The sequence below is a fragment of the Podarcis melisellensis genome (genome assembly GCF_964234715.1).
Source record: "Podarcis melisellensis genome assembly, chromosome: 9".
NCBI classification, from domain to species: Eukaryota; Metazoa; Chordata; class Lepidosauria; order Squamata; family Lacertidae; genus Podarcis; species Podarcis melisellensis.
Genome location: NC_138541.1, coordinates 76963863 through 76983384, shown reverse-complemented (window position 1 = coordinate 76983384; position 19522 = coordinate 76963863). Strand labels below are relative to the sequence as shown.

The 19522-nt window shown below is 46.1% G+C and overlaps 1 protein-coding gene across 7 annotated transcripts in view; it reads left to right on the top strand.

Moving 5' to 3' along the window:
* Positions 1-3830: 3830 nt before the first annotated feature.
* ABLIM2 (actin binding LIM protein family member 2) overlaps positions 3831-19522 on the top strand; it is a 54363-nt gene continuing 38671 nt past the window's right edge. For all 7 annotated transcript variants that reach the window (XR_014171780.1, XR_014171781.1, XR_014171782.1 and 4 more), the window contains exons 1-4: positions 3831-3958; positions 9580-9723; positions 15013-15196; positions 19172-19281. Coding sequence is in view for 1 of the 7 variants with exons in the window: in XM_081925646.1 (XP_081781772.1) it covers positions 3943-3958; positions 9580-9723; positions 15013-15196; positions 19172-19281 (454 nt within the window). In the remaining 6 variants the exon portion in view is untranslated. The remainder of the gene's footprint in view (positions 3959-9579; positions 9724-15012; positions 15197-19171; positions 19282-19522) is intronic.

Here is a 19522-nt window from a genome sequence, read left to right as displayed (position 1 = left end):
TATTTTCCAGATCTGGGAGGAGGAATGTTTTTTCATTGTCTTCAAAGACAGCTGGCTATTTCTGCCACATGGCATTCTTCAGGACCATAAATCAAAGTATAGCCACTCCTGTACACGGTTCGGAACAAATTTCTGATCACTAAGGATTTCAAAGTAATGGGATTATTATAAACTGGTTGACAAACATGGCCATAATAAAGCAATGTCTACAAAGGTCAAAGGAATATCTCAAGACTGCTCATTGCCAGCCCAATATTTGGTCCGTATTCACAATTCCAGCAAGGAAATAGAATCTAAATAATACAGCTTGTGATGCAGATTTACATGTCAAACCTACACATTCCCTCGTTTACTCTATCGCCAGCTTGACAGAAAGTGCAACAGTCACGTTTTAGTTTCCGATCCCAACGCAAAGCAACAAGCATTCAGACTAGATATAGGTATGTCTATCCAAGAGAACTCTATAGGATAATCCACATGGTCATTTCCTGTGCATTTAATTAATTGATTAAAATCCCACTTTTCCCCCTCAGGGAGCTCCCGGTAGTGTAGACGGTTCTGCCCCTCCCCATTTCATCCCCACAACAGCCCTGTGAGGTAGGCTAGGTTTAGAGGCGATGTCTGGCCCATGGTCACCCAGTGAGCTTCATGGCAGAGTATGGGGACTAGAACCCTGGTCTCCCAAGCCCTAGTCCAACACTCTGACAACTGCGCCACACTACTACAATGCGCAGAGTAGGGGGAGAAAACTTCAGGCTAGAGGAATCTGATTTGGCTTTCATGTCCATCAGCTAGAACCAGGTGCAAAATAGTCGTCGGAACAGGTAGACGGATGCAAGGACAGGGTGCCGCTGAGCCCAGGAATTAGCGATCAGCCCAGAACCAAGTTCACAGGTCCTTTCACACAAAAGGCCACTATTATCTCCCCACCCCAGCGACTTAGCGTAGGGAACAACAGAAAAGGTTTTGTTCCTCCTGAGTGAGATGATTCAGACACCAAGTTCTTAATAAAGCACCCAGAATCTTGCTTAAAATAGCCTTTCAGCATAGTCATTGTACAAATTTAGGAATATATATTACGCCTAAGAGCTCAAAATCTATTTAGAAATGGATTGGGTGGGTGAACATACTGAAACTTACTTCTGATAAGGCAGAGATGCTATCTATTAGCGGTTCTGACAATCTGGGTGAGGATATCGCTGTGCTCTGTGAACGGTTACACTTCTGATGAAGTGCCAGGTGTGCATCTACAGGTGTGGCACCGAAGGGTCTTCCCTGGATGTGCTGGTGGAATTGGCAGAAACACAGAGTGCCTTTTGGAGGCTGTGGCCGGTTGCTGGTGGAAACCACAGGAGGGGGGCGAGTGTCCTCGTGGTCGAATCCTGCTTGGTTTGCCACAGACAACTGTTCAGTCACTGTGAGAACAGGGTGCTTGGGCCATGGGCCTGATCCAGCAGGCTCTCCTTATGTTCTTATGCAGCTTTTCCTATAGAAGTTGGGCCTCCACTCTCCTCTGGACTAGATTCCCACAACGCTCTCTACATGGGAACACTTTTTGAAACAGTCTGGAAACTTCAACATGTGCAAAATGGGCCTGCTAGTCTGTTATCTGGCCCTGGAATATAACAGCATATATAACATGGATCCTGTTCCATATGCACAGGATGTGCAGAAGCAAAGTTTGATAATTTTAGACTCTGGAGGTGTTAGACGGTAATATGCAGGGCCTCCCCCTTCTCCTTGTGATCATGGGCCTATAAAAGTTCAATGGATTTACTGACTGGATAATGAAAATAGAATACAGAACGGGGAGGTATGAGGGAGTCGGGGAAAGTAGGTTGAGAAAATAAGGTTTGAAATTATACTTGTTTTTGTTTATGTTTGTTTTTATTGTTGTTGTTTTGTTTTTATATGTTTTCAATTGAAACTTCAATAAATATTAATTTAAAAAAATATAAAGGTTCAAATATTCAAATATGTGAGGTAGTGGAGAATGCTGATCATATTTGAGGGAAAGGTGGAATAACAGCTAAACAGTGCTCAACTGTTGACAAGCCATTGTCCACCACAACAGGTATCAAGTCATCAAGATGTTAAATAGATAATATTCCCAGTGTTCTGCTCCACTCTGTCCCTACTGTCACACTTAAGTGTAACCAAAAGAAGCCAGGATGTGAGGGACAGAGGACTCAGCTACATTGGCAAAGAAAAGGCGCTTTATGCATTCTAACACTGTGATACCAGATGGCGCTGTGGAGTTCCATTTTTTCTAACCCGATTTCTCATACAAAGTTTGCAATGCGTTTAACCAAAACACTTCTTTAATCCAGCCAGAGACTTGCTTTTGTCAACTTTTTTGATTGCAGTCTGCCTCATTCTGCAGATTTTAGTTGCCACGAAAGAGCAGCAAATTGTTATTTAATGCATCACTGCTATATTTCTTCTGCCAGAGAGCAAGAGGGATTTTCTGCCTCAGGTACCAAAATGAATCAACCAGCCCTGAGTGAGTAATGTGTACTTCGACATAGGGATGGAATATCCGCTGTTCCAGCTCAGGCAGCACAGCATATTGGACTGAACGTATTGGAGAAGGCTTGGTGAGGAATCAGCATTATATCCCCTTGCACGTCCAAAACGACACTTGATTTACCCAGATCATACGCTTCCATGACCTGGAGGCTCTTCCCTTTGAGACACACAAGCATTCTCAACATCAGAGCTTCCCAAACTGTGTGTCACAACACGTACGTGTGTTGGCTGCAGTGTGTAGGTGTGTCATGCGAATGCTCCCTGCTCTCCTCTGGGTTCTGGAAAGTGCTTTGCCAGTAAAACCGAATTAATGTGTCACAAAATGATGCATGTCTCAAAAGTGTGTTGCCAACATGAAAAGTTTGGAAAGCAAAGGTGTTTATCAGTTACCCCAGGTCAACTAAGCTTTGTGCCATCCCAGATAAAGCCAGTGGACAGACTTCCCCCCACCATGGCATTATATCTGGCCTAGTGCTTCCTTTTTGGCAAAGATACTTCCCATTTCAGTAACTGTCCATATAAATGGTAGGCTCTTCTTCCTCTGCGTTTTTGAAGCTGAGGTTGGCTGGCCATCTATCATGGATACTTTACAGTGGTACCTCAGGTTACAGACTCCGCTAACCCAGAAATAGTGCTTCAGGTTAAGAACTTTGCTTCAGGATGAGAACAGAAATCCTGCTCCTGTTGCGCTGCAGCAGCAGGAGGCCCCATTAGCTAAAGTGGTGCTTCAGGTTAAGAACAGTTTCAGGATAAGAACGGACCTCTGGAACGAATTAAGTTCTGAACCCGAGGTACCACTGTAGTTGAGATTCCTGCCTTGGAGGGGGTTTGGCTAGATGACCCTGGGGGTCCCTTTCAACTCTACAATGTAGGAGTGAAGAAGGAACTGGGCTTCCAGGAAAGCGCGCCCGGCCCAAGGAAACTGTCCCGTGCTGCTACTCGCGAGGAATGAACGTGCGGCGGCGGGGGGGGGGGAGGGGGCGCCCCAAACGCAGCGGCTTCAGCAATCCTTTGGCTGTCGCGTTTCGCGGCGTCGCGAGGTCTTCTCCGCGCGGCCAGAAGTGGGCGCCGGATCGACGCCTGCCGCCTTCCCCGGCGACGTGTCGCCGCAGCAGCCCCGGGCGCTTGGCTCCTCCGGCCCCGGCGGGCTGTAGGCGCTCCGGAGGGCGGCCGAGAGCTGCGCGCCCGTCGCGGAGCCTCCGCCCCGCACGCCCCGCCTTCCGCGCCCAGCGCCGGGCCTGCCCAGCCGCGGGGAGGAGGCGGCGGAGGACGCAGGAGGAGGCCGGCGCCTGGTCCCGCCGCAGGAGAGCCTCGGCCGGAGCCTGGCCAGCCGCGCCACAGGTGCCTGCCGGGGGATGCCCGCGTCGCCAGCCCGGCGGCTACGGCAGCAACCCAGCGGGGAAGAGGCGCGCCATGAGCACCGGCACAGGTAGGCGGAGGGCTCGGGAGCGGGGCGTCGGGGAGAGGGCAGCTTGCCTTGGCCGCCGGAGGAAAGCGCCATCGCCGCGGCAGCGGCGCCCCAGTCACGTCAGAATGCGGCGGGCGGGAGGTGCGGCGACGGGGGCGCTTGGGGAGCGAGGCGGCGGAGCATCCTCCGCGGGCGCCCGGGCGAGGCGGGCAGGGTCGCTCCGGGGCTGCAGGCTTGGCGCATTTGGGGGCCGCTGGGCGCCTTCGCTCCCCGCCTCGCCCGCCCGCCCAGCCCCGGCCAGGCTCCCCGGCTTCAGGGCGGGGCCGCCGCGGTGGCTTTGCTGCAGAGCGAGCCGCTGGTGTGGCGCGCCGGGAAGGCGGAGGATGCGCCTGGTCTGCCCTGCCGCTCGGCTCTCCGTCAGGCGGCGGCGGCTTCGTCGCTTTCAACATTTTTGCTGCATTTGGATTGCTGCTTCGGCGGGGTGCGTCTCTGGGAGGAAAAGCGGGTTATCGGTTTTCATGGAAATGAGGGTATCTGCTCGCTAGCGTGAGCGGCGGAAGGCAGTGCAGGCGAAGATGCTCGAGGCTGCTACCTGCCCCCCCCCCCAAAAGGAGTCAGGCACTCTTAACTGCTTCCACCCTGGTCCATTTCTCTGGAATTGAGGTCAATTTCTTACAAATGACATTGCTGACAAAACATGGCATTTTGCGTCCTCCCATTTTGGGGGATTCCCCAGCCCCTGACTTTTGAGTCCACTTTTTTTTAAAAAATAATAAATTATTTCCATCTCACACATCTGACTGGGTTGCCCCAGACAGACTTCCAACAAATTATAAGGCCACAGTAAAACATCACACATTAAAAACTATACAGGGCTGCCTTCAGATGTCTATGGAAAGTCATCTGCAGTACAGTAATTGTTGATCTCCTTGATGGGAGGGTGTTCCACAGGGCAGGCGCCACCACCGAGAAGGCCCTCTGCCTGGTTCCTTTTGACCTCATTTCTTGCAGTGAGGGAACTGCCAGAAGGCCCTTAGAGATGGAGCTCAGTATCAGGGCTGAACAATGGGGGTGGAGATGCTCCTTCAGGTATACTGGGCCAAGGCCATTTAGGGCTTTAAAGGTCAGCCTTGTGTAAAATGGCATAGTGTGGGTTGGCAGCACCTGGGCCGGGGCAAGTTTTGTGCACGGCCGGGGCGAGGGCACATGCCGGTGGGGTGCACAAATGGTGAACAGAGCCCTCTCCCAACCGGCTCCTTGCCCGCTGCCTCCTCCCACCTCCAACCCACCTGCCACCACATCTCAGCTGCCAGGGCTGCATGGTTGTCATGGGGGTGCCTGATTGCGCCCCCTCAAAAATGTGCGCTTAGGGCCGTGGGTCCCCCTTGCCTCCCCCACGCTACGCCTCTGCTTGTGTGAACTTGCCCTTGCTTTACCTGGCAGAGAAGTGAAGCAGGCGGCAAAATCCCACCTTTCTGAATGGTTTTGCCTGTCTTTCCTGGTTGTATTGTTGCGATTCCCTGGTCTGCACCCGTGGCGCCATTTCAAAAAGCTTTAAATTATGCAGATCAGATATTTGGGAGAAGAAGCAGTATAGTCTGCAGCCTTTCTCAACCTGTGGGTCCCCAGATGTTGTTGAATTACAACTCCCATCACCCTTAGCTAGCAAGGCCAGAGCTCAGGGATGATGGAAGTTGTAGTCCAACAACATCAGGTTGACCCACAGGTTGAGAACCGCTGGAAGCAGGTAGGGTGTTGGACTTGGACCAGGGAGACGTAGGCCCAGATCCTTGTCACCAAGTTTACTGGATAACTTCTGGCCAGTTTCTGGTTCTCAGTCTAAACAACTTGTGAGAGGGCTGCTCCGAGATCCTTAGAGGAAAGGTGGGACAACAATCTGATAGAGGGCTAAATTCAACTCTTAGCTTCCTCCTAGCTTCCATTACTTATCTGCTTGTATCTTGCTCCCGTAGCATCGCTCCTTCTTGCTGTTTCTTAAGTTTATTTAATTTTCTGCTTTGTTTTGATGTTAAAGTGTATGTCTGCTAATAAAAAACAAATAAAAACAAAATAATAAGTGAGTATTCACATGTGTTGGCCTACTAGTGTGCCTTTCACTCTTCGTGGGCATGGAGGAGCATAGTGGGGAAAGTAGTGTTTATGTTGCATGCCATGTGTGGAACATTCACTTCTTTCTTGCTGATTGCAGAAGATTCAGCATCACTAAAAGACCCTCATGTGCCAAGAGCAGTGCTGACTACTTAAAATTAGGTGCTGATAGCAGTGATAGCACCAACACAGTTCAGTACCTTCATTGTTTATTTAACAAATGCCACATTTCACTGCTTGTTCACTTCTAAGGAAACACACTTAAGATCCAGCTGGCAGACTTTGAACTGGAATGCCACAATTATCTGTATCTGGTTTATAATATAGCACTAAAATAAGGGCGGTAAAATAAGAGAAAGTAGAAATTTACACATCAAGGGGTGTATTTGCGTCTCCCAATGCAAGCAGCCACATTTGACATCTGCATTAGCAGGAACAGAAGTTATGTTTATCTAGGAGTTTCCTATTGGCCAAGAGCATAACTTTGCATCACCGACCAAGTGTTTGTGGATGAATGAATTCCCCCAAATAGAGAACAGCCTGTATTTTTGAAATTGGAAACCTTGAATAAAATGTGGAACTATTTTCTAGGTCATTTATATGCTCGTCTCCTATCTTTTACCGTTTGGCTCTCAAGAGTTTGCTATTTGTGTTATACAATACTTGGATTTGAAATCCATTTATAAATAGTAAATACTGGAAATGATCGAGCCAAAATTTGGGCGTTAGATGTAATCCTGCATAGCTTTCATGCCGCGCGAGGCATTGGGGCTTGCTCAGCTGGAGGGTGGGAGCTCTTCAAAGAAGCCAAAGGCGCCACAGGCTGTATCGGCCTGGTGATGCAGCTTGCTGCTCTCTCTGTGATATGAGGGGCAGAGCACGATGCTGGCTTCACACAGCAGTATATTGGAGGTGGAACTGCTGCTGCTGCTGCTGTCCCTCTGCTTCCAGCAGCCCAATATTGAAAGTGGAGCTGGTAGCAGAGGGAAGCCGCCGGGTGAAGCCGCCATCTTGGTCTGCCCCTCATAGCAGTCCTGGGTGGTGTATCAATACATCGCCCAGGCCTAATCTAAACCAACAAAAAGAGAACCAGAAGGTCAAAGGGAGTAATTTGCACTTCAAGGGGAAAACATATTTTTCTCAACCACCTAATAGATATTTCTGGGAAAAATGGATAGAGTGTAAGAGTTCAGATCTAAAGTGATTGGTTGCTCAAAGAGATCTTGATGTCTAAGTGTTGATCCTCTACTTCAGTGATTTATTGCTGTGGTCCGTGGTAAAGTGGCTTGCAAGCTTCATTCAGGTGAAAAATACAATTAAAAACCATACAGCATCTAGCAGAGCATTACAATTGTTACAGCAGGCAGAAAAATGGCCCCTATGGCATCTGAGATGTGATTTGTTTCAATGAGAGTGAGGATCCTCTACGTTGCAGCACTTTGTGGAATTCCCTTCGCAAGAGGGCTTGCTTAGTTCAGCCAAAGTGTTCACTTCTCTTGGAGACAGGGGTGATGCCACTCCGTTTATTTTTCATTCTGCCTGTTTCATTTTCTCACTGCTTGGAATGTTCAGGAGCATTTTGTTACCTTGAGTTTTGATGTGAACAAAGTTTTCAAAAAGCATGCAATCATTGTCCACAGAGTTAAGACACTGCAAATTGTTCACTGGACAAAACTGCAGTGATTCCAGGAGTCTTCCAGGGCACCAAGATGCAGGACACAGCTCACGTGTGAAGAACACTCTGGATGATATTCTTGGCCCTTGTAGCTAGCATGAGTTGATCCAAAATTCTTATCCCATGGTTATATCAAATGATTGATTTACTGCGCAACCACATTTAGATTTGCTCTCCTTCAAGCATAAACCAGAAGGGAAGTTTCTCCTAGGGGTGTGTGATCACCCTCCAGCATATCCCCAGAGTTCAGCCACACTGGTCAGCCCTGGTCAGCCAACCAGACACAAAAGGAGCCAGTCTCCTTAGGGAGATGGGGAGGCCCACTCATGACATCTTTCCCCTTGACACACTGCACATGCTGTCATTGGTGGAAAGAGCTAGGAATACTTGCAAACAAAGTACTGTCCGTCAACACCAGGGGTCAGCTCAGCAAACTTTTTCAGCAGGGGGCCAGTCCACTTGTGGGGGCCGGATCATATTTTGAAAAAAGAAAATGATGCAAGTGCACCACGAGCCCCGGTGGCTGCTTACCTGTGTCTTGCGAGCAGCAGGGGCTGGCGGCGGTGGAAGTGAGATGATGAGTGGCGTGCGAAAGGGCTCCGGAGAGGGGCTGCTTAAAATGGCGGCTGCTCGAGCGCTGCTGCTGGCACCAACAAAGCCCAGCCCCCTTCCTCCTCTAGGCAAGGTGGGGAAAAGCCAGGAGGAGGGAGGGAGGAGGTGCTGCCGCCGCCATGTGAGGGAGAGGGAAAGAACCCGCACGCTGGTGATCCACACGGCGATTCCTGGGCCGGATCCAGAAGGCAATTGGACCTGATCCGGCCCGTGGCCCTTAGTTTGCCTACCCATGATCAACACCATAAGCATCCTTTTGGCTGTGCAACACAATAGGAAGGCATGATTCAGTGCCTTGTTTCTGTTTCAGTGGCGGCATCAGAATTTTTTTTGGGGTGGGGCGCAGAAGTGCCAAAGCATATTTCTAGGTGGGGGTGTTGTGTGCCACATATTAAGATCCCTGAAAGGAAAATAACACTATGTGCTAATGACAGGAGTCCAGCAAATGAGGGGGTAAGTGGGGAGCAAGCTCCTTTTTTTGGGAGGGGGAGCACTTGCCTCCCCTGGCACCATCCATGCTCAGTTTGTGTTCATAAAGGTGGTGAAATCAACCAAGTACATAATCACTTCTAAATGAATAATATGGGACAGACTTAAATTAAGGTCAGAAGTATTCCCTTAATATGATTTAATAATGAAAAATAGTTTAGGAAATTGTCTGAATGTGGCCTGCAGTTCTGATAATCCTATTTTAGAAAAGAATAAAGGTCAGGGTAAAGTCTTTCCTTCTTACTTTCAAAATAAACTTCCTTAAATAAAACAAGATATCTATCATTACAAACAGCTAGAAAAAATTCCAGAACCACTTTCCATAATACTTCCATTGATCATAACTACACAGATTAATAAATTAATTAAAACAAAATTTAAAAATCGAATAAACATGAGATTTGATCTGTTGCTGCACACAAATGTCTAATTCATTGTACTCATCAAATGGATCTGTACTCTGAAGAGTGTTGATCCCATATAAATGCAGACAATACTGGTATGTTGTTGGGATCTGATTTTGCTATATAAGCACTGAAGTCGCACCAAATGGTGTAAAATTGATCTTTTTTTATTTGCTTCCTAAATACTCACACTTGAAGTCATTAATTTCTCTGGTATTGTACTTGATTGTATGTGCTGATATTTAATCTAGGATCATGTTTGCATGCCGCAGTGACGTCACACCACTTTCACATTGGGGCGTGCTCGTTAAAGTTTGCATTGTCCTAATGGGCATACCCTTTCTTTCTTGCAGCTTCTCAGCCACAGGCTGTGCACAGCCACTTGGAAAAGCCTTCTGGTGCTGCAATCCTCTGCAATAATTGTGGAAATCCATGCAAAGGAGAGGTGCTAAGAGTACAAAAGAAGTATTTCCATATTAAATGTTTTGTTTGCAAAGGTAGGAATTTACTTTTCATATTGTCTGCTATGTATGGGCATGGAAACTTAAAGAGGTGTAAAGATCATTGAGATAGGCAGAGAAATGCACATGCAGTTCTCTTCTGGTATGCTGTAATCCTAGAATAACTTTGCTTGTCTAAAAAGGCACTTTCAGATATTAAGCAAAATGCAGTGCTTTTTCTGTGATGGGAGACATCAGTATGCAATACCAGCACCTCTTTTTGTTGCTGTCCATGGCAGCCATTTTGTGCTGGCACCCATGGCACTTTTATCAAGATTAGAGAACTGGCACTTCATTTTGTTTTATTTACAACGATGGCAACAAACTGCACACTGGACAAATGGATACACCAGAGCAAACGAAACAGAAGATAAAAAGAAGTGGAGCAGATTGAGAAGATCTGTGATGAAGGTCTACCACTTTTGTAAAAAAATATAATTAACATCTCAAGCTTTGAAGAGTAGGAAAGTGGTCCTCTAAGATAAATGTTTAACCTTTTCCTTACTTGTGCTTCCCCCGTCTAAACTCCCTGCCCCTGCAGAGTGGTACTTCTGCCTGATTGACTGCTGGGTCACAACTTCATGGTTCCAGCTATGGAATCTTTTCAGTCAAGGCCTTGATTCACTCACAGCCCCAGCTTGGCCTTGATACATGGTCCAGCTTATTTGTTGTAGCAAACAGCCATTTTCCTGTGCGGTTCCACGGCTGGTGTCTCTCCCAGACGGAGGTTTTCAGCTCCTGAATATCGCCACGTAGGGCCTCCTCTCATCATTGGCACCATTCCCTCACAACCCTTTGATCCAGTAGCCAGTAGCAGTAGGCACTGGTCAAAGCACCACATCTTCCAGGTTGGAATGATATTCCTACTGGCCCCTGCGCCCAACTTGGTAAGAGTGGGAGTTGGCCTTCCATATACAGAAGGTGTTATGTACTGAATTGAATAGGATCCAAACTGCAACAGTCTGATTGGTCCTAGAACAATAGGATCCAAAAGGCAGCAGTCTGATTGGTCCTAGAACAATAGGATTCAGAATGCAGCAGTCTGATTGGTCCTAGAACAATGCAGCAATATGATTGGTTGGCAGGAACCACTCAATCATGCTCCAGATAGAAGTGAATCCACAACCTGATTGGCTTAAAGTAGAATTCCAGAATTAGCCAATCATGTGCAGCCCATTGTGTAAATAATGTATATAAAGCAGATACTTTGAGGGGACTTTCATTCATTCCTCCTCACCACTATGAGCTGAATAAAGAGCATGAAATCGCTTTGCGACTCTGAGTATATTTCAGAAGGACAAATCACAGTTGGCACATGGTAATAACAGCAGGGTTGGGCAACTTAGAACACTCCAGATATTGCTGGAGTTTCAACTCCTGTCTGCTCCGGCCAGCTTGGCCAATGGTCAGGATTGATGGGAGTTGTAGTCCAACAGTATGTGGAGGGTCACAGGCTTCTGTCTTAACTTCTAATAAGTTAGTCTCCATGGAATTGTATGCCGGCTCAATTTGTATTTTGGTGTGGAATGGGAAAGATGCTAATTTTAAGTAGTTTGTTTTAAAAAATGTCTATGGTACGTAGTAATGTTTTAAAATCCATATTGCTGGTCTGTTAGGTGTAATGTTCTGTTGAGACTGTAGCAGCTGAGGAGAGGGGAAGAATTTAATTCATGCCAACAGTTGCCATAAAGATACGCCCCCATTTAACAGTGGTGCCCATTTTTCTTGCCAGTGGTGAACACCCCTGCTTCTGTTGCCCACAACCAGCACAAAAGTCTCCCTTTATTGGTGCTGTCGTACCAAAACTCCAAGTGAGGGAAAGAGGCCATTCTCCTCTCCTCCACTGAAACAAGGGGGGGCAGCTTCTCTCCTGTAAGATGGGGCAAGGATGGCCAGACACTGTCATGCACTTGCATTCTCTTGTCTTTCATCCTCTTCCATGTGACGTGGGTGCCAAGTCACATGGATTTGCACCGTTCTCTCACTCCTGCTGCCTGCAAAACAAAGGCACCATTGGAGAGACCACTAGTGAATACTCCCTTCATTTCCAGGAAATGGGCATCTTCACGCAAACGGAAGATGAAGGTGAATGAGGGCTGGCAGGAATTTATCCACTCAGTGCTTGTTATTCTCTCTCCCCACCCTGGCATTCCTAAGCTCCACACGGCCCAATTGGGGGTAGAACACCCCCCCCCAACCCAAGTTGGAGTGCAGTAACAAGCTTTGGAAGCAGCAGTATTTTCCTTGTTGGTTGGGTTGTCTAGTTCAGGTAGCTGCAAAACTTGAGCAGTTCAGAGCTGCTGGTGATCTGCTGAGTGAAGGTGGACGTTATTTTCTCTCTCCCACCTGTTCATGAATTAGGAAAGAGGGATGGTATGAACTTTCTGCAGCATTGCTGTATGAGAAATCAGGCTTTGAGCATTAAGCCATATTTCATTTTATTTCATTCAAGATATTTAGCATGGGATCACCATACACCATTCCCTCATGTTTCATGGAGACAGACATTGTAATCCTTCTGCATTTTCCCAGTGCTGCTTCTTTCTTCCCACAGAAAGCCCAACATTTGGGGTTTTTTCTTTTCTTTTCGAAGGACTGAAGAATAGAGTCACTCCACAGGTTAGGAGTTAGGAGTAGACCATTAGGTCTACCCTCCCACCTTTTGTTTTGATAATGGGCAGATCTCCCCACATTTGCAGCAAGCAACATTTTATAACATTTTATATGAGTTGTTTAGATGATCATAGTCATCAGAAGTACTAAATGGGGGAAAACACTAATGTAAACAATTATTTGCCCAGATCATGATTTTGAAATCATTCCTTTCTACAGAGCACATACAGAGTGCTTTCATCACTGCCAAGTAATTGCAAGAGATGGTAGCTCTGCATTCCCCCCCCCCTTCTTCTCTAACACTGCAATCCCATGCATGTTTATTCAGAAGAACATCCTATTGTGTGCAATCAGACTCACATTTTCCATAGGTCAGCAGCTGTTCTTGAGTATTTTGTGGTAGTATTGGACTCCACTGCTGCTATGCTAATATGGTTAGCTACCAAAGTCAGGTGCAGTTTGTGCATCAGCAGGGTGACTTCAAAATTTTGCAGACTTTTTTGCTTTGTTTTTCTCAGCTTCAGATTAGTTGATGTGTTCCTTCTCATACAATACACATTGATTATTTCAGGAGCTACAAGGCCACTAAAGTTTTCATATTCCTTATGCTTCTAGACAACTATTAGTCAACTAATGGCAAACAGGAGAATGTTGATGTGCAGCCTGATGGCAATCTGCAATCGATTCTTATTGACTTTTTATAGTAGGTTATTATAATAAATAGTAATTGAGAGGAAGAAGTAAATGGTGATTAACAGAGATTGCAGGGCAGGCACTTTGGTGTCTCAGGGATTTGGTTTGGCATTTCGCTCACAACAATCATAGCTTTGAATGGTACATCATGCTTCCTGTTGTACACACTGAATCCAGGCTGACCAGACCTTCTCTTAGAGCAAAATAGATACTCTGTCATCTCTTCAATGACAGGGATATGATAGAGTGAATTTCCTAGATTTTACTCATCTCTTCATGTGCCTGAATGAATTTGCCTTGCCTGAATCCCCCAAATGAATATTTTTCCATTAGTTTTGATATTCTTTATTGCTGGTATATGCCAGGGTGTTGTTGTTTTTTTTTTTAAGGACACCTCCAACCCCCTAAAACAGTCACTGGGTGGCTATGGAAAGAATGAAAAAAAAAAAGCAATCTCGAAGGCCTCTGTAACTGGATAGTTAGAGCCACTGTGGTTGCTAGCTCATTGCTTCTGGGAGAATGGAAGCAGTATCTCACACTGGGCGACCCCAAATGTCAGCCTTGGGCCTCAGTGTACACATGGCAAAGGAGACCTGTGATCTTCTTCAATGCAGTTTTCTTCTTCAATGCAGCAGTGTTTGCCTGCTAATCTGATAATAGAGATGTTTAGCCCTTTTCTCTTGTGCTGTTTCCCCAGTCTAAATTGCTGCGTCCTCTGCTGAAGGTCCCATTAGTCTTGCCTGGTTTGGGGAAATGTTGGGTACAGTATTCCCCCACAGTGAGAATGCTTATATGTAAAAAGCACACGAACTACTTGTGTGAACACTGTAATGGAGCTGTCAAAAATGCAAGCAAGACCCCCTCTTGCAGGGACAGGAGCTGTGATCTTGTGTGAGCTCACAGCTCTCAGGCTATACTGCTCACATGAGTAGACCACATGCATGTGCAGACAAGTTGGCTGACAGCGTTATTATCAGAATCAACTGAGAAAATTCTAAGACTGGAAACAAACTATTCCATAGTTAACGGAAAGAAAGAAGAAGGAATATGCTAAGCCATGTGTGAGTTACTAACAGGAGTTGGTATATACCAGATCAACTCCGCTTGCTAGTCTATAAATAAATTTGCTAAAAGCTACTGTGTGTAATCTGAGAGAGCCTGCATAAGAACATAGCGTAAAGTAAGGCTGTTTCAGATTACACAAGTAGGAGGTGCCATTTGCAGGACACCAGCCAGAGGATGAGTTATTCAGTGATCTATAATATGCTCTTTGTTTAAAACCAGTCTCAGAGTGAGCTACTTTATAAAAGTATATAATGCATTCAAAAAAATCTTTAAAAAACCCAAACCACAGCAGCAGTAAATCAGATTATATCACAGTGCTGTGGGAGCAATAAAACAACTCCTCCACTCAACTTATCAAATGGCTCAGTAAATAAATAGGCATTTACACCCATCAGGGTTGGCGCCAGCCGAATCTGTGATGGGAGGGCATTCCACAATTGGAGTGCCACCACAGCAAACATCCCCTCATGAGATGAAGCAAAGATGAAACATTTTCCTGGCAGTTTACCTGCCTGAAAAGGCATAGAAGGAAAAGTCCTTTAAAAAAAATTCAGCAACATGCCATGTGCTAAAATCCATAGCAGGGATTCAGTTCTTTATCATCTGTTTGAGTATATTGAGTCTTCAGTATATCCAAAACGGATAACCAGTATATGCCCTGTCATAGTTTATCTTTCATTTATCACTATGTGCCAGAGTTTCTTTATTTTGGGACAAGTCCAGAAAATACATTTTATATCAGCATTATTCATTCTACAATGAGTTATGCTGTATCTGTAAAAGGTATAAAGACCTTTAGGCATCTCGTGAGGAAAAAAAAGCCATGTACAGCTTAAAATAACTCAATAAGTGATGCTCTGCCTTCTTAGGGATGGAGTTTCTTTTGTCATATATTGTGTCCTGTTTTGCCCACAGCATGCGGATGTGACTTGGCTCAAGGAGGATTTTTTGTAAGACAAGGAGACTATATCTGTACTTTGGATTATCAGCGCCTCTATGGGACACGGTGCTTCAGCTGTGATCAGTTTATTGAGGGAGAAGTGGTTTCAGCACTGGGGAAAACCTATCATCCAAATTGTTTTGTGTGTGTAGCTTGCAGGTGAGTTTATTTCTCTGAAGCTTTAACGTCTACCTTTATTTTTTTTAAATGAGATGGTGAGAATTGACCTAGTTCAATTCCAGGAATGCTTCTGTTCACCAGATTTCCTCTTCTGACAGCTATTGGACTTTTTCCTCCAGGAACTGTTCCAGGTGCCCTTGGCCCCACTAAGAACCTGCCATTCTCCAGTGGGTCCTAGGATCTCTGGAGGCTTCCTTGACACTGCAGGCCTTGCGGTGTGTGCTTAGGGGCCTTTATTATTATTATTATTATTATTATTATTATTATTATTATTATTCACCAAGACCATATAACACCGGTCCTGAAAGTCCTACATTGGCTCCCAGTATGTTTCCGAGCACAATTCAAAGTGTTAGTGCTGACCTTTAAAGCCCTAAACGGCCTTGGCCCAGTATACCTGAAGGAGCGTCTCCACCCCCATCGTTCTGCCTGGACACTGAGGTCCAGCTCCGAGGGCTTTCTGGCGGTTCCCTCCCTGCGAGAAGCCAAGTTACAGGGAACCAGGCAGAGGGCCTTCTCGGTAGTGGTGCCCGCCCTGTGGAACGCCCTTCCAGAAGATGTCAAGGAAATAAGCAATTATCTGACTTTTAAGAGACATCTGACAGCAGCTCTGTTTAGGGAGGTTTTTAATGTTAGATGTTTTATTATGTTTGTAATATTCTGTTGGGAAGAAGAAGAAGAAGAAGAAGAAGAAGAAGAAGAAGAAGAAGAAGCAGCAGCAGCAGCTAGTGAAGAAGAAGCTAGTGTGGCTTCCCTGCCCAGGAGGCATCTCCATATGTCCATTAAGGTCTCTGGAGATATTGCAGGTGTCATGGGCAGTGATGGAGATACAGTGGTACTTTGGTTTGCAACCACTTTGGATTACAACCACGTCAAACCTGGAAGTGTGTGTCCCTTTTTTTGGATTACAACCCATTTGGGGGGGGGGGAGGCCCCATTGTCGAAAGTGTGCCTTGGGTTACAACCTGTTTTGGTTTACAACCGGACCTCTGGAACAGATTATTGTTGTAAACCAAGGTACCACTGTGCGTTGAGTGACAGCCTCAGACGACGCAGGAAGTTTCTGCTCATGCCTGCCTCCATTCTGTATCTTCAGGGATCATGACACTCACTCATGCACTTGTGAAATGTGCATAGGTTTTCACCAGTTTTTATGTATTTGCTGTATTTATAGCCAACCTTTTCTTCAAGTAGCTTAAGGTGGAATAAATAGGTCTCACCTTCTCCTTTGATCCCCACAACAGCCCTGTGAGGTAAATTAGCTGAGAGGCAGTGAGCAGCCCCAGGTCACTCAGTGAGCTTCATAGCCAGGTGGGATTTAAATCCTCCTCTCCCAGATTTAAATCCAGGTTTAGTCTTGACTCTAACCACAACACCACACTATTTTAAATGGCTTTATTGGGGTACCAAAGATACTTTGTCTGTTGGCCGTGAGCCTCCTTAAAGAAACATAATTTATCTTTCTGTGCTTCATTGCTCTCAACGCTCACAATACAATGCTTTCTTGAGAGGAAATCTTGTATGAGCAATCTCTATTCGAAGTTTTCACATTGAGATAATCTGAGACACAAGAGACTATCTAACAAATTTGTAAACCTGTTGGTTATACAGTAATGAGCAAAACCATCAGTTTGTATCAAATGGGACTATGATGTTGGAAACATGATTTGTCTGCTTAGTTTATTCAAAGTTGGCTTTGTCATTGGAATCCAATATGGCTGCCATGAATTAATGTTTTGGTTAATACTGCATCCCCACTGGTTTTAGTCAGATATTGGAATCAGAGTTTCTGTGTGCATTATTTGATTGCCTGCATTACTTTTCTGACATGGTTAGGCTCCCTCTAACTAAAAACCACATTTTTTCTGCCTGTGGCAATGAGATTTCTATAGGATCCTTTCACCATTCTTGATCACCCTGCTGTTATACTGAGAGGGATAAAATGTGGTTTTTGAGTTCTGTGAAGCTGCTGGTCACTTCTAGAAAGTGAATATTGTAGAAAACACAATGGATACTTAAGTATGTCTGTGGAAGAACAATTAGATGATGGACTGAGCCATGAAAAGAGCAGAGAGAGCCACACTTCCCCTTAAGTCTGTACCTCTTTGCCACATTTTTAGTTTGGTTTGGAGCTGGGTGCTCCCACTTGTGATCTTTGCCTCATATTTTACTTGGTGAAAGACCCCTTAAACCCTGTGTTTTCCCATTCATTCTTCCTATAATCAGTAGTCAACTTTTCGTATTGTCTCCAGCTCCACCCACCTGTGGAAAAGAGACAGAGAATTGGAAGACCAGATAATCAGAAAACCACATGATCGGAAAAAACCAGAGAATCCGAAAACAATCATTTTGACGTATAGAAAATGAGTCATTACTTCCCCCAACACAGTTCCCAGGAAAACACATCAGGAGCTATTTTAGGACCAGTTCAGATAAGGAACAAGTTTTCATTTTGGTTTTCCACAATTAGATGTCTGTTCCAGCTCAGCAATAAGCAGCACTTTTCCTGGGGAAAGTGGTGGGACCCCAAGGGCGGGGGAAGGGAACCCTCTCAGACCCCTGATACATATAATACTAGAAATCATGTGACAAATGCAGATGTGGATGGGCCCTTAGATAAGGGAGAAGGAACAAACAGAATCCTTCCGTTGCAGGATGGAGAGTGAGGTAGGAGCAACTGTGGAGCGAGTGTTTGCTAGGCTGGAGATGCATTGGCAACAGAGGCTGAACTACAGTGTGGCTCTTGTATATTTTGCTGGTGTCAGGGGTTCAGGAGCAGAGGCACAGGGGAAAGAGGAAGTGGAGAGTAAAGGGGAACAATCCGAGGGCAGCGTAGGTGAGGATGACAGTGGGGCAAGAGATTCCATGAGCCTGTCCAGTGATTCGGAAGATTCCCAGAAGGGGGCACCTATAGCCAGAGCAAGGGGGGTCCCGGGGGGGACGCACCAGAAGCAAGGGACCAGCGGTGACTCCCAAAGCAGCAGCTGGAGATCGGGACCAGTTTCCCCACCAGAGCGTAGCGGGGGGGGAAGAGTCCCATGTGTCAGGACCTGCTTCCCCTCCAGGGGAAAGAGAAGATGAGTCAGGGCTGACCACGCCCCTATCGCTGAGTGAGGGAACAGAGGGGAAGTCAGATCCAGCTAGCCTCCCCGAAGGGGGAAGCAGTGGCAGGAGCAGTGTAACGGTCAGGAGGAAGGTTGCCAGCTGGGCGCGCGCGCCAAGTTCAAATGCACAGGCGCGCGGGACAGCCGGGAGCGCGGATTGGGAGCCAGGTCCTAAAGCACGCCGGAGGCAGGGGGAAGAATCCGCGGACTCTTCAGCATCAGAGGAGTCCAGAAAGGGCAACACCCCGGCGGGCAGACGGACCCAGAGGAGAAAGGAGCAAAGGAGGAGGTGGAGCAAGGCTAGGGTCTTGAATTGGTGTCTGGGGGGAGGAGATTCAGACGGAACTTCAGCGGTCTAGGGTTGAGACGTAGAGCTGCGCGCCGCGGCATTGGAATCGAAACTGAACCTTAATAAAGACTTTTGTATATAACAAGAACTGGCGTTGGTCCTCTGTGAGCTGGGACCTTGGGCAGCTCTGACAGCTGGGATATGGCTCATGCAGCCAGTTCTAAATAGGTTCAACCCAGTATGCCTTGGTTTGTATGTTCTGTTATCAGTCCATTTCTCGTTTCAGAAAAAAGCTCTGCAAAAGGATGATGTGTATTTTGAGAAGAATATTTTTTAAGCTGCTATGGTACCTCAGTTCTATCCCAGAGGGACGTAAGCATTCTTATTCAATGATGCCTCTTAAATGCTGAGCTTTCAAGTCACTGGTCAGATTTGCCAGCTGGAAATGAATGATAAAAGAGCTGAAACTAAGTAAAGGAGTCCCTTTTATAAAAATAGAAATGCAGTTGAAACATTGCAAGGTTCTTCATTTTCTAATGCATTTGATTTCTTTTTCTGCAGGCAACCTTTTCCTCCTGGGGACCGCGTAACTTTCAATGGCAAAGACTGTATCTGTCAGAAATGCTCTCTGCCACCTGCTGGAAGCAACAGCAATTTTCCAGTCCTCCGAAGTAAGAGCAGATTTAAAAAATTACCGTATTTTTCGCTCTATAACACGCACCCGACCATAACACGCACATAGTTTTTAGAGGAGGAAAATCCGTAGGCATGCCACCTGTAGGCATTTCCTCCATAACACGCACAGACATTTCCCCTTACTTTCTAGGAGGAAAAAGGTGAGTGTTATGGTGCAAAAAATACGGTATATGAATGAGCTTTTGAAAAATGGTTTCCTCCCAAATTTCGCTAATA